General features: G+C 27.4%; 1 protein-coding gene across 1 annotated transcript; it reads right to left on the reverse strand.

Annotated features, from left to right (window-relative positions):
* Positions 1–180: 180 nt before the first annotated feature.
* On the reverse strand, positions 181–6,107 carry LOC119607688 (protein CEPU-1; the record flags this gene model as incomplete). Its single annotated transcript, XM_037961754.1, is given in 5 exon segments — positions 181–239; positions 1,776–1,844; positions 1,847–2,056; positions 2,118–2,613; positions 6,001–6,107. Coding segments are annotated over 5 exon segments (941 nt in total), but the record flags the coding sequence as incomplete, so codon positions are not given.
* Positions 6,108–15,145: the final 9,038 nt, after the last annotated feature.

Genomic DNA, 15,145 nt, shown 5'->3' on the forward strand with positions numbered 1-15,145 from the left:
GTTTTCTTTAAAATTTAAATTTTTATTGCAACTATTATTTGTAATATTAATAAAACTATGTAGCAAAAATTTGGTTTGAGTGCTTCCTGATGGCCGGTTATGAATTCTGCAAATAAGGACAAGATTTCTCAATATTTTTTTAAATGATTTGTTAGTAAAGGTTCATTACTTCTATTATTATCATTGATTGTCTTTGCTATTGGTTTGATATGCGTGCTGTTGATTCTTTTTGGCCTTGTCTGAAAAAGGAAAGCAGAATTAAAATAAATATAAAATTAAACAAAATCTATATAGAAAGTTCTAGTTCAGTTCTAGTTCAGTTCTAGTTCAGTTCTAGTTCAGTTCTAGTTCAGTCTAGTTCAGTTTAGTCAGTTCTAGTTCAGTTCTAGTTCCGTTCTAGTTCAGTTCTAGTTCAGTTCTAGTTCAGTTCTAGTTCAGTTCTAGGTCAGTTCTAGTTCAGTTCTAGTTCAGTTCTAGTTCAGTTCTGTAGTCAGAATTCTGTTCAGTTCTAGTTCAGTTCTAGTTCAGTTCTAGTTCAGTTCTAGTTCAGTTCTAGTTCAGTTCTAGTTCAGTTCTAGTTCAGTTCTAGTTCAGTTCTAGTTCAGTTCTTAGTTCAGTTCTAGTTCAGTTCTATTCAGTTCTAGTTCAGTTCTGTTCAGTTCTAGTTCAGTTCTAGTTCAGTTCTAGTTCCAGTTCTAGTTCAGTTCTAGTTCAGTTCCGTTAGTTCAGTTCTAGTTCAGTTTCTAGTTCAGTTCAGTTCTAGTTCAGTTCTAGTTCAGTTCTAGTTCAGTTCTAGTTCAGTTCTAGTTCAGTTCTAGTTCAGTTCTAGTTCAGTTCTAGTTCAGTTCTAGTTCAGTTCTAGTTCAGTTCTAGTTCAGTTCTAGTTCAGTTCTAGTTCAGTTCTAGTTCAGTTCTAGTTCAGTTCTAGTTCAGTTCTAGTTCAGTTCTAGTTCAGTTCTAGTTCAGTTCTAGTTCAGTTCTAGTTCAGTTCTAGTTCAGTTCTAGTTCAGTTCTAGTTCAGTTCTAGTTCAGTTCTAGTTCAGTTCTAGTTCAGTTCTAGTTCAGTTCTAGTTCAGTTCTAGTTCAGTTCTAGTTCAGTTCTAGTTCAGTTCTAGTTCAGTTCTAGTTCAGTTCTAGTTCAGTTCTAGTTCAGTTCTAGTTCAGTTCTAGATCAGTTCTAGTTCAGTTCTAGTTCAGTTCTAGTTCAGTTCTAGTTCAGTTCGAGTTCAGTTTAGTTCAGTTTTAGTTCAGTTCTAGTTCAGTTCTAGATCAGTTCTAGTTCAGTTCTAGTTCAGTTCTAGTTCAGTTCTAGTTCAGTTCTAGTTCAGTTCTAGTTCAGTTTCTAGTTCAGTTCTAGTTCAGTTCTAGTTCAGTTCTAGTTCAGTTCTAGTTCAGTTCTAGTTCAGTTCTAGTTCAGTTCTAGTTCAGTTCTAGTTCCAGTTCTAGTTCAGTTCTAGTTCAGTTCTAGTTCAGTTCTAGTCAGTTCTAGTTCAGGTTCTAGTTCAGTTCTAGTTCAGTTCCAGTTCAGTTCTAGTTCAGTTCTAGTTCAGTTCTAGTTCAGTTCTAGTCCAGTTCTAGTTCAGTTCTAGTTCAGTTCTAGTTCAGTTCTAGTTCAGTTCTAGTTCAGTTCTAGTTCAGTTCTAGTTCAGTTCTAGTTCAGTTCTAGTCAGTTCTAGTTCTGTTCTAGTTCAGTTTCTAGTTCAGTTCTAGTTCAGTTCTAGTTCAGTTCTAGATCAGTTCTAGTTTATGTTTCGTCCTATCAACCTAATACTTACGATACAATGTTATTGTCTGTTCCATTTCACCCAACATATTTTTGGCCAAACATTTATATTCACCAAATCTTTTGATTTTGTAGGTCTGACAGCTAAACGCATAACAATTTTATAGACATTATTTTGCAAAACAGTTTCAAAGGAACCGCCTTGTAAAAATTCCTTATCCTTAAGCCAATAATTAACCGAAGTGGGATGAGATTCGGAAATACACTCTAAAATAACTTTTTGCCCAAAGCCCACATAAATGGTGTCATAACGAGTCCAGATAAAGGGAGAAACTGATAGGATAAGACATAAAATATTATAGTTTAAATGAAAATTTTATGGATTTTAACTTACAATTAACTATCAAAGAAATCCTTTTACTAACAGTGGGCGGAACACCATTAGAAGCTATACACAAATAAGCACCCATTGTTTCTCTTGACACTTGATACAAAGTCAAATTGGGACCTTCGGTACTATAAATATGGCGACCATTCTCTGTATACAGAGCCAAATCCTTTTCACGTCTCCATGTTATTATGGGGGCTGGTAGCCCAGTGGCGGTACAGGTTAAACTAACATTCTGCCCCGTCTCTACCACCATATCATTACTAGTCTGATAGTCTATTATATCGGGCGGCACAACAACATCCAAATAACCCACTTGCGACTTCATGGGATCAGTATTTATTTGACACATATACCAGCCCCGATCTGATTCCTGAACATCACGTATACGTAGCTGCCAAATACGATGTTCTGTGTGACTGATACTGATGCGATGATTTTTCGTTATAACATGATTTTGTATACTGAGTATGGTTTGGGTGTCGACGCGTAGCCAGGCTACCTAATGGGGAAGAGAATGTGGAAAATTTCGTTGAATGATTTTAATAAAAGAGAAAGAAGCGAGCTTTTTAGGAGCTTAACGTTGGGCAACGACTGCAGTCTAGGCTATAGTCTCGAATGTTGTCTACGCCATTTCCAATTTTAAATCAAATAACAAGAAGTTTCCAATTATATTTCAGAAATGTCTAATTATGTTTCAGAAAATTCTAATTGTATTTCAGAAATTTTCAATTATATTTCAGAAATTCTCAATAAGAAGAAACTAGAAATTTAATAGAATAACTAGAAATTTCTTAAATATAAATAGGAATTTCTGAAATTAACTTGGAAGTTCTGAAAAACAATGGAAATGGTTGTAGTCATAATGTGGACTTAGAGAAGTTAGTTAGTTAGTAGTTAGTTAGTTAGTTAGTTAGTTAGTTAGTTAGTTAGTTAGTTAGTTAGTTAGTTATTAGTTAGTTAGTCAGTTAGTTAGTTAGTTAGTTAGTTAGTTAGTTAGTTAATTAGTTAGTAGTTAGTTAGTTAGTTAATTAGTTAGTTAATTAGTTGTAGTTAGTTAGTTAGTTAGTTAGTTAGTTAGTTAGTTAGTTAGTTGAGTTAGTAGTTAGTAGTTAGTTAGGTTAGTTAGTAGTTAGTTAGTAGTTAGTTAGTTAGTTAGTTAGTTAGGTAGTAGTTAGTTAGTTAGTTAGGTAGTTAGTTAGTTAGTTAGTTAGTTAGTGTTAGTTAGTTAGTTAGTTAGTTAGTTAGTTAGTTAGTTAGTTAGTTAGTTAGTTAGTTAGTTAGTAGTAGTTAGTTAGTTAGTAGTTAGTTAGTAGTTAGTTAGTTAGTAGTTAGTTAGTTAGTTAGTTAGTTAGTAGTAGTTAGTTAGTTAGTTAGTTAGTTAGGTAGTTAGTTAGGTTAGTTAGTAGTTAGTAGTTAGTTAGTTAGTTAGTTAGTTAGTTAGTAGTTAGTTAGTAGTTAGTTAGTTAGTTAGTTAGTTAGTTAGTTAGTTAGTTAGTTAGTTAGTTAGTTAGTTAGTTAGTTAGTAGTTAGTTAGTTAGTAGTTAGTTAGGTAGTTAGTTAGTAGTTAGTTAGTAGTTAGTTAGTTAGTTAGTTAGTTAGTTAGTTAGTTAGTTAGTTAGTTAGTTAGTTAGTAGTTAGTTAGTTAGTTAGTAATAGTTAGTTAAGTTAGTTAGTTAGTTAGTTAGTTAGTTAGTTAGTAGTTAGTTAGTTAGTTAGTTAGTAGTTAGTTAGTTAGTTAGTTAGTTAGTTAGTAGTTAGTTAGTTAGTTAGTTAGTTAGTTAGTTAGTAGTTAGTTAGTTAGTTCGTTAGTTAGTTTAGTTAGTTAGTTAGTTAGTTAGTTAGTTAGTTAGTAGTTAGTTAGTTAGTTAGTTAGTAGTTAGTAGTTAGTTAGTTAGTTAGTTAGTTAGTTAGTTAGTTAGTTAGTTAGTTAGTTAGTTAGTTTAGTTAGTTAGTAGTTAGGTAGTTAGTTAGTTAGTTAGTTAGTTAGTTAGTTAGTTAGTTAGTTAGTTAGTAGTTAGTTAGTTAGTTAGTTAGTAGTTAGTAGTTAGTTAGTTAGTAGTTAGTTAGTAGTTAGTAGTTAGTTAGTTAGTTAGTTAGTTAGTTAGTTAGTTAGTTAGTTAGTTAGTTAGTTAGTTAGTTAGTTAGTTAGTTAGTTAGTAGTTAGTTAGTTAGTTAGTTAGTTAGTTAGTTAGTTAGTAGTTAGTTAGTAGTTAGTAGTTAGTTAGTTAGTTAGTTAGTTAGTTAGTTAGTTAGTTAGTTAGTTAGTAGTTAGTTAGTTAGTTAGTAGTTAGTTAGTTAGTTAGTTAGTTAGTTAGTTAGTTAGTTAGTTAGTTAGTTAGTTAGTTAGTAGTAGTTAGTAGTTAGTTAGTTAGTTAGTTAGTAGTTAGTTAGTTAGTTAGTTAGGTAGTTAGTTAGTTAGTTAGTTAGTTAGTAGTTAGTTAGTTAGTTAGTTAGTTAGTTAGTTAGTTAGTTAGTTAGTTAGTTAGTTAGTTAGTTAGTAGTTAGTTAGTAGTTAGTTAGTTAGTTAGTTAGTTAGTTAGTTAGTAGTTAGTTAGTTAGTTAGTTAGTTAGTTAGTAGTTAGTAGTTAGTTAGTTAGTTAGTTGTTAGTTAGTTAGTTAGTTAGTAGTTAGTTAGTTAGTTAGTTAGTTAGTTAGTTAGTTAGTTAGTTAGTTAGTTAGTTAGTTAGTAGTTAGTTAGTTAGTAGTTAGTAGTTAGTTAGTTAGTTAGTTAGTTAGTTAGTAGTTAGTTAGTTAGTTTAGTTAGTAGTTAGTTAGTTAGTTAGTTAGTTTAGTAGTTAGTTAGTTAGTTAGTTAGTTAGAGTTAGTAGTAGTTAGTTAGTGTAGTTAGTAGTTAGTTAGTTAGTTAGTAGTTAGTTAGTTAGTAGTAGTTAGTTAGTTAGTAGTCGTTAGTTAGTTAGTTAGTTAGTTAGTTAGTAGTTAGTTAGTTAGTAGTTAGTTAGTAGTTAGTTAGTTGGTAGTGTTAGTTAGTTAGTTAGTTAGTAGTTAGTAGTTAGTTAGAGTTAGTTAGTTAGTTAGTTAGTAGTTAGTTAGTTAGTTAGTAGTAGTTAGTTAGTTAGTTTAGTTAGTAGTTAGTTAGTTAGTTAGTAGTTAGTTAGTTAGTTAGTTAGTTAGTTAGTTAGTTAGTTAGTTCGTTAGTTAGTTCGTTAGTTAGTTAGTAGTTAGTTAGTTAGTTAGTTAGTTGTAGTTAGTCTTTAGTAGTCGTTAGTTAGTTAGTAGTTAGTTAGTTTTAGATATTAGTTTAGTTAGTTTAGCTTAGTTAGTTTAGCTAGTTCGTTTAGTTGAGCTAGTTAGTTAGTTAGTTAGCTTGTTAGTTAGTTAGTTTGTCTAGTTAGTTAGTTAGTTAGTTTAGTTAGTTAGTTAGTTAGTTTAGTTAGGTTAGTAAGTTATGTTAGTTAGTTAGTTAGTTAGGTTAGTAGTAGTTAGTTAGTTAGTTAGTTAGTTAGTTAGTAGTTGTAGTTAGTTAGTTTAGTTAGTTAGTTGTGAGTTAGTTCGTTAGGTTAGGTTAGTTAGTTATTAGTTAGTTAGTTAGTTAGTTAGTTAGTTAGTTAGTTCGTAGTTAGTTAGTTAGTTAGTTAGTTAGTAGTTAGTTAGTTAGTTAGTAGTTAGTTAGTTAGTTAGTTAGTTAGTTAGTTAGTTAGTTAGGTTAGTTCGTTAGTTAGTTGTAGTGAGTTAGTTAGTTAGTTAGTTAGTTAGTTAGTTAGTTAGTTAGTTAGTAGTTAGGTTAGTTAGTTAGTTAGTTAGTTAGTTAGTGTGAAACTGTCTGTCAAACGATACAGTCATTTTGTAATGTCAGACTTTCTCCCGAAATATTTCCATTTTATATCCCACTGTGCACTGTCTTTTACTCAATTTAATACTTTGAAACATTAATTTACCTTAACGCCAACAAATCATGTACTATACACGTCAATGTTCCATCACGTCCAACCGGAACTGTTACATTATTTATGGGACCACTAAATTTTGGATCAGCTAAAAAATAAAAACAAAATATTTATATAAAATGTTTAATACTTTTTATAACCAACAAGTTGCTTGTTACCAAATTTAATGGTCTGCAAGGTTGTCTATTTTGATCGTTTTTTGGGGTGAGAGTTTTTGAAAGGCTCTTAATAGTTTTAAGGGCTTTCATTGCAGTACAAATAAGTTTTGTAAAACTATTTTATACACATGCATACTTACAAAAAATTACAGATTGTTAATAAATTTAATATTACATATTAAATATTTTACCATGAAGAAACTATAGTTTCTTTTGTGGTAATGATCTGCTCGAGCTGACATGCACTTTTTCAATGAAGAGGAAATGTAGTATAGAAATGGCCTAAACCAGAAGGAAAAAGTACATTCTTAAAGATCTGAATGGAAATATACATAGTAATCGTCCCTATGGATCAGGTTCTTTTTAGAACATCGGCGAGAGTATTTGTCTCCTCTGAAAGACTGAAAGAGGACGCACTAGGGATCAAGAAAAGTATAAAGATCGCTAGATAAGAATCCCTCCGATTTTTGCTTTACACCCAAGGTGTGAACATATGTATATAGGCTTAATCTGCTTTGGCTTATTATTCCCCCAAAGTAATGCAACAAAAAATTCAAAATTATATTAAAAGCACACTATACTAACTACAAATTATGTTATTTTTATCAAGAACAAAATCTAGTGACAGATTACTATCTTCTTGGGCAAAATACATTTGATTTCCAGTGGGTGTTTTAAAACTACAACTACAACAAACTCTTTGGCGCCCGAAATGCATATGGCAAAGTACCACCCTCTGTCTAGACTTAAGAAATTCAAACTTTTCCAAATATGTATAATTATTAAGAAAGTAACAAAACATTCTATTTATAAACAACAGCAACAACATAAATAAATGAAATATTTGACTAAATATGTATGATTTTTTTGTTTATAAAATGCTGAATGAAAAAAAAAAAACTCCGGAACACTTCAATAATACACATAATAATAGTCACACAAAATATTTTCCCCAAACCACAAAGGTAAGAAAAATTGGGGAAGCAACAACTAACTGCATCAGCACAAAACTAATTTAAAACATTCAAATAATTTTAACTCAGGCAAAAACATTGTTTTAATAATGCCAAAATGTGTATGTTTATTGTACTATAGACGGTAATTTGGGAACATGTATTATGACAGGACCTCTAGTTTTTTCTCACATTTTATGGATATGTGGTAAAATATTTTATAATTTGTTTATGGCATGTTATCCAAAACCATCTTTTTTTATACAGTTTAAGGGTAAAAATTTATTTTTAAGTTTGTCATTGTTTGTGTGAAAGAGAAACATTTTCGAAAAATTCCTATAAGCCAGAGGAATTTTCGAAAAATTTCTATAAGAAAGAGAAATTTTAAAAAAAATATTTATAAGAAAGAGAAATTTTCATAAAATTTCTTTGAGAAAGAGACATTTTTCAAAAATTTCTATAAAAAAGATAAATTTTCGAAAAATTTTTAGAAAAAAGAGAAATTTTCGAAAAATTTCTATGAAAAAAGAGAAATTTCGAAAAAAATTATGAAATAAGAGACATTTTCGAAAATATTCTATAAAATAAAAGTAATTTTCGAAAAATTTCTATAAGAAAGAGAAATTTTCGAAAAATTTTTTATAAGAAAGAGACATTTTTGGAAAATTTTCTATAAGAAAGAATTTTTCGACATATTTCTATAGGAAAGAGACAGTTTTGAAAAATTTCTATAAGAAAAAGAGACATTTTCGAAAAATTCCAATAAAACAGAGAAATTTTCGAAAAATTTCTATAAGAAAGGGAAATTTTATAAAATTTTCTATAGAAAGAGAAACTTTCGAAAATTTTCCTATAAGAAAGAGAAATTTTCGAAAAATTTCCTATAAAAAATAGAAATTTTCGAAAAATTTCCTATAAGAAATAGAAATTTTCGAAAAATTTCTTATAAGAAATAGAAATTTTCGAAAAATTTCTATAAGATGGAGAAAATTTCGAGAAATGTCTATGAAAAAAAGTGAAAATTCGAAAATTTTTTATGAAATAAGAGACACTTTCGAAAATAAAAATCTATAAAAGCAGAGATATTTTCGAAAAATTTCTATAAGAAAGAGAAATTTTCGAAAAAAATTTTATAAGAAAGGGACATTTTTGGAAAATTTTCTATAAGAAAAAGAATTTTTCGACAAAATTTCTATAAGCAAGAGACATTTTTGAAAAAATTCTATAAGAAAGAAAAATTTTCGAACAAATTTCTATAAGAAAGGAAAATTTTATAAAATTCCCTATAGAAAGAGAAATTTTTCTATAGGAAATAGAAATTTTCGAAAATTTCTATAAGATAGAGAAAATTTCGAGAAATGTCTCTGAAAAAAGTGAAATTTCGAAATTTTTTTATGAAAAATGAAACATTTTCGAAAATATTCTATAAAAGCAGAGAAATTTTCGAAAAATTTTTTATAAGAAAGAGACATTTTTGGAAAATTTTCTGTAAGAAGATAATTTTTCGACAAAATTTCTATAAGAAAGAGACATTTTCGACAAAATTTCTATAAGAAAGAAAAATTTTCGAAAAAAATTTCTATAAGAAAAAGAGACATTTTCGAAAAATTCCTATAAAACATAGAAATTTTCGAAAAATTCCTATAAAACAGAGAAATTTTCGAAAAATTTCTATTAGAAAGGAAAATTTTCATAAAATTCCTATAAGAAAGAGTAATTTTCTTTAAAAAAGATAAAATTTCGAAAATTTTCTATAAAAAAAGATAAATTTTCGAAAATTTTCTATAAGAAAGAGAAATTTTATTAAATTTCCTATATAATTTTCGAAAATTTTTCTATAAGAAAGAGAAATTTTCGAAAAATTTCCTATAAGAAAGAGAAAATTTCGAAAAATTTCCTATAAGAAATAGGAATTTTCGAAAAATTTCTATAAGATAGAGAAAATTTCGAGAAATGTCTATAAGAAAGGAACATTTTCTTGAAATTTCTATAAGAAAGAGTAATTTTCTTTAAAAAAGATAAAATTTCGAAAATTTTCTATAAGAAACAGAAATTTTCGAAAAATTTCCTATAAGAAAGGGAAAATTTCGAAAAATTTCCTATAAGAAATAGAAATCTTCGAAAAATTTCTATAAGAAAAAACAATTTTGAAAAATCTTTTTCTATAAGAAAGAGAAAGTTTCGACAAAATTTCTATTAAAAAGAGAAAGTTTCGACAAAATTTCTATTAAAAAGAGAAATTTTCGAAAAATTTATGAAATCAAACAATTTATGAAATCAAAAAATCATAATTTTTCGAAAATTTTATTAAAATATTTATGATTTACTTAATTTAATTTCTATATAAAGAGTTCAAAAAAGAATTATATTCGAAAATAACTTCTTCATTTTTGTGCTTAATATTCCAAATTTTCCTTTCCTTTTCTACCACCCTATTATCCCCTTACAAGGACAATAATATTTGTAATATTTTGTTATCAAATACTCGTTATATATAAATTCTTAATTTTTGTTGGATAAACAAATTTTTCAAGGGTCAATTTTTCTGTGTTACCAAACAGTTACAGATTATTAATTTAAGTGTTAATCTTGTAATTTATGGTTAATTTTTATAATAACCTTTGGTAAAAGAAAAGCCTTGAAAATTGTCGTTGAAGTTAATTTGTCCAAATGCTGAAATATGTTTAAAATTTAATTTGGAAGCTGTTTAGTGTATACATTTTTTAATTCATTAATAGGTTCTAATGTTTGTGGACTTTTGAGCCATGTGGTTTATGAGAAAATTATTATTAGCGGTTAATGGAATTAAAGAAAAACCTTAATTTTAAAAATTACCAAAATTAAATATGTTTTATATCCCTTATTTTGTATTAAGGATAGAAGCTGATGTTTGGTAAATTTGATGTACATACGTGCAAATAAATGAGAAAGTTGTTAACTAACTAACTAACTAACTAACTAACTAACTAACTAACTAACTAACTAACTAACTAACTAACTAACTAACTAACTACTAACTAACTAACTAACTAACTAACTAACTAACTAACTAACTAACTAACTAACTAACTAACTAACTAACTAACTAACTAACTACTAACTAACTAACTAACTAACTAACTAACTAACTAACTAACTAACTAACTAACTAACTAACTAACTAACTAACTAACTAACTAACTAACTAACTAACTAACTAACTAACTAACTAACTAACTAACTACTAACTAACTAACTAACTAACTACTAACTAACTAACTAACTAACTAACTAACTAACTAACTAACTAACTAACTAACTAACTAACTAACTAACTAACTAACTAACTAACTAACTAACTAACTAACTAACTAACTAACTAACTAACTAACTACTAACTAACTAACTAACTAACTAACTAACTAACTAACTAACTACTAACTACTAACTAACTAACTAACTAACTAACTAACTAACTAACTAACTAACTAACTAACTAACTACTAACTAACTAACTAACTAACTAACTAACTAACTAACTAACTAACTAACTAACTAACTAACTAACTAACTAACTAACTAACTAACTAACTAACTAACTAACTAACTAACTAACTAACTACTAACTAACTAACTAACTAACTAACTAACTACTAACTAACTAACTAACTAACTAACTAACTAACTACTAACTAACTAACTAACTAACTAACTAACTAACTAACTAACTAACTAACTAACTAACTAACTAACTAACTAACTAACTAACTAACTAACTAACTAACTAACTAACTAACTAACTAACTAACTAACTAACTAACTAACTAACTAACTAACTAACTAACTAACTAACTAACTAACTACTAACTAACTAACTAACTAACTAACACTAACTAACTAACTAACTAACTAACTAACTAACTAACTAACTAACTAACTAACTAACTAACTAACTAACTAACTAACTAACTAACTAACTAACTAACTAACTAACTAACTAACTAACTAACTAACTAACTACTAACTAACTAACTAACTAACTACTAACTAACTAACTAACTAACTACTAACTAACTAACTAACTAACTAACTACTAACTAACTAACTAACTAACTAACTAACTACTAACTAACTACTAACTAACTAACTAACTAACTAACTAACTAACTAACTAACTAACTAACTAACTAACTAACTAACTAACTAACTAACTAACTAACTAACTAACTAACTAACTAACTAACTAACTAACTACTAACTAACTAACTAACTAACTACTACTAACTAACTAACTAACTAACTAACTAACTAACTAACTAACTAACTACTAACTACTAACTACTAACTAACTAACTAACTAACTACTAACTAACTAACTAACTAACTAACTAACTAACTACTAACTAACTAACTAACTACTAACTACTAACTAACTAACTAACTAACTAACTACTACTAACTACTAACTAACTAACTAACTACTAACTAACTAACTAACTAACTAACTACTAACTAACTAACTAACTAACTAACTAACTAACTAACTACTAACTAACTAACTAACTAACTACTAACTAACTAACTAACTAACTAACTACTAACTAACTAACTAACTAACTAACTAACTAACTAACTACTAACTAACTAACTACTAACTAACTAACTAACTAACTAACTAACTAACTAACTAACTAACTAACTAACTAACTAACTAACTACTACTAACTAACTAACTAACTAACTAACTAACTAACTAACTAACTAACTAACTAACTAACTAACTAACTAACTAACTAACTAACTAACTAACTAACTAACTAACTAACTAACTAACTAACTAACTAACTAACTAACTAACTAACTAACTAACTAACTAACTAACTAACTAACTAACTAACTAACTAACTAACTAACTAACTAACTAACTAACTAACTAACTAACTAACTAACTAACTAACTAACTACTACTAACTAACTAACTAACTAACTAACTAACTAACTAACTAACTAACTACTAACTACTACTAACTAACTAACTAACTAACTAACTAACTAACTAACTAACTAACTAACTAACTAACTAACTAACTACTAACTAACTAACTAACTAACTAACTAACTAACTAACTAACTAACTAACTAACTAACTAACTAACTAACTAACTACTAACTAACTAACTAACTAACTAACTACTAACTAACTAACTAACTACTAACTAACTAACTAACTAACTAACTAACTAACTAACTAACTAACTAACTAACTAACTAACTAACTAACTAACTAACTAACTAACTAACTAACTAACTAACTAACTAACTAACTACTACTAACTAACTAACTAACTAACTAACTAACTAACTAACTAACTAACTAACTAACTAACTAACTAACTAACTAACTAACTAACTAACTAACTAACTAACTAACTAACTAACTAACTAACTAACTAACTAACTAACTAACTAACTACTACTACTAACTAACTAACTAACTAACTAACTACTACTAACTAACTAACTAACTAACTAACTAACTAACTAACTAACTAACCTAACTAACTAACTAACTAACTAACTAACTAACTAACTAACTAACTAACTAACTAACTAACTAACTAACTAACTACTAACTAACTAACTACTAACTAACTACTAACTAACTAACTAACTAACTAACTAACTAACTAACTAACTAACTAACTAACTAACTAACTAACTAACTAACTAACTAACTAACTAACTAACTAACTAACTAACTAACTACTAACTAACTAACTAACTAACTAACTAACTAACTAACTAACTAACTAACTACTAACTAACTAACTACTAACTAACTAACTAACTAACTAACTAACTACTAACTAACTAACTACTACTAACTAACTAACTAACTTAACTAACTAACTAACTAACTAACTAACTACTAACTAACTAACTAACTACTAACTAACTAACTAACTAACTACTAACTAACTAACTAACTACTAACTAACTAACTAACTAACTAACTAACTAACTAACTAACTAACTAACTACTAACTAACTAACTACTAACTAACTAACTAACTAACTAACTAACTAACTACTAACTAACTAACTAACTAACTAACTAACTACTAACTAACTAACTAACTAACGTGTTTCTAGCTAATTACAACGTACAGAATCATTCGTAACGGTTTCAATAAAAACTGAAAATGTAGTTTGATCTTACTCATCAAGTCCAATAAAAGAATGTAAAATTGTATCACTGTACGTATGAGTATTATTTATGGAATTCATATTCATATATTATTATGTATACGCAATGTTTTTTTGAAACAAATTTTAAAATATGATACTTTTCATTACATGATTTCCAATAACTATTTTGAAAAAATGAGCTCTTTATTACAACTTTAATAAGACTAAAAACAAAACTATTATTTTCTTCAAACAAACTGCAATTCTATAATAGTCTACCACTTTTATTTATATCTAATAAGAAATATAATCATAAATCTAAATATAAGTGATAACAATCAAATATTAATAATTTTTTTTTTCTTATAAATAATATGCAATATGTTTTATTTCATTTTATTTATATTTTTTTCTCTATTACCTCAAAGTCTATTATACTCATACCCATAAAAAAAATATTTGAAAAATAATGAAATTGAAAGTGCTTTTCCTGTGTTCATTTATGTTTGCATGTCTCCACAACTGCAACTGCTGTCTGTATGTGGTTTGAAAAAAAAAACACAAGAAACGGAAGTCTATATTGTCTACTTCCAGCTATGGAGTGCAAAAAACAAAATATGCCAAAACAACAGCCAACAACTCCAGCCAATATTTAGAGACAATTTCAAAAATAAGAAATAGAAAAAATTTTATTGCTAAATGTGATTTTTGTCTGTCAATTGTAATGTAAATGTTAAACACAGTGGGCTAATAAGAAAACAAAAATTAGGTATAGGTAAAGGTTTTTGGATTTAAATTGTGCATAATTATAGCTAAATTTAGAAATGCATTTAGAAGTGGTTAGCCAAAAGACCGGCAAACTTCCCAATAAACTTTTTTCTAAGTGCATGTAAATAATTCATGTTTATAGGCAATCAAGTTATAAACCACATTTGTTTCTTGCTATTTTCCATTATATCAACGTAATTTTTCACCTTCTCACATTCTTAAAACACAAACGGAAGTTCGACAACACTTATTTAAAGAGTCTTTTTTGCACATTTTTATGCAGACCATTTAACAACTTCCGTTTAAGCAAACAAAAAAGCCGATTTTAAAGTAATAAATTTTGTGTATTTTGTTGTGGTTTTTATGTAAATTGAAATTAAAAGTTTTTATTTTATAAAGTGTTAAAAAATTAGAAAGAAAATTGGTAAATGAACAAAATTTGTAAATAAATGTATCGACAGAATCATGTAATCATAGTTTCCAAATGCTGGGACGAAGTATGATTTATTTCGAGTATCATAAAGGGACGAATTATAAACCCAAAATGAGACGGTTTACATATTGACTGCTTCTTAACCTTACATCCCTAACATCTGTAACCTAACTTATAATTGAAATAGAAAAGAAAATGTATAAAGACCTACAAATCAGTAGAAAAATGGACTAAAAAATTAAGTTCTATTACTCTATTAAGTTCTATACTCTCTTCCAGAAAAGATTCAAGACCTTAGCCCATGCAATTGCCCTGAAATAGTATCTCTTTTATGGAAATTTTTCGAAAATGTTTCATTTTTATAGACAATATTGAGAGTTTCTCATTTGATAAAGAGTTTTAAAAAAATGTTTCTTCTTAAAAAAATGAAAAAAATTTTTTAGTTGAAAATTTATTTCAATACAACGTTGCGTATACTTAATAAAATACGAATATGATTTCGATCAATAATACTCATACGTACAATGATAAAATTTCACATTCTAGGTGATGTTTGGTACATTTTCGAGAGTTAGTTAGTTAGTTAGTGAGTTAGTGAGTTAGTGAGTTAGTTAGTTAGTTAGTTAGTTTTGTTAGTTAGTTTAGT

Source organism: Lucilia sericata, unplaced genomic scaffold (genome assembly GCF_015586225.1).
Source record: "Lucilia sericata isolate MDLA Ls3-8-SP2 unplaced genomic scaffold, ASM1558622v1 Contig000730F_arrow, whole genome shotgun sequence".
NCBI lineage: Eukaryota > Metazoa > Arthropoda > Insecta > Diptera > Calliphoridae > Lucilia > Lucilia sericata.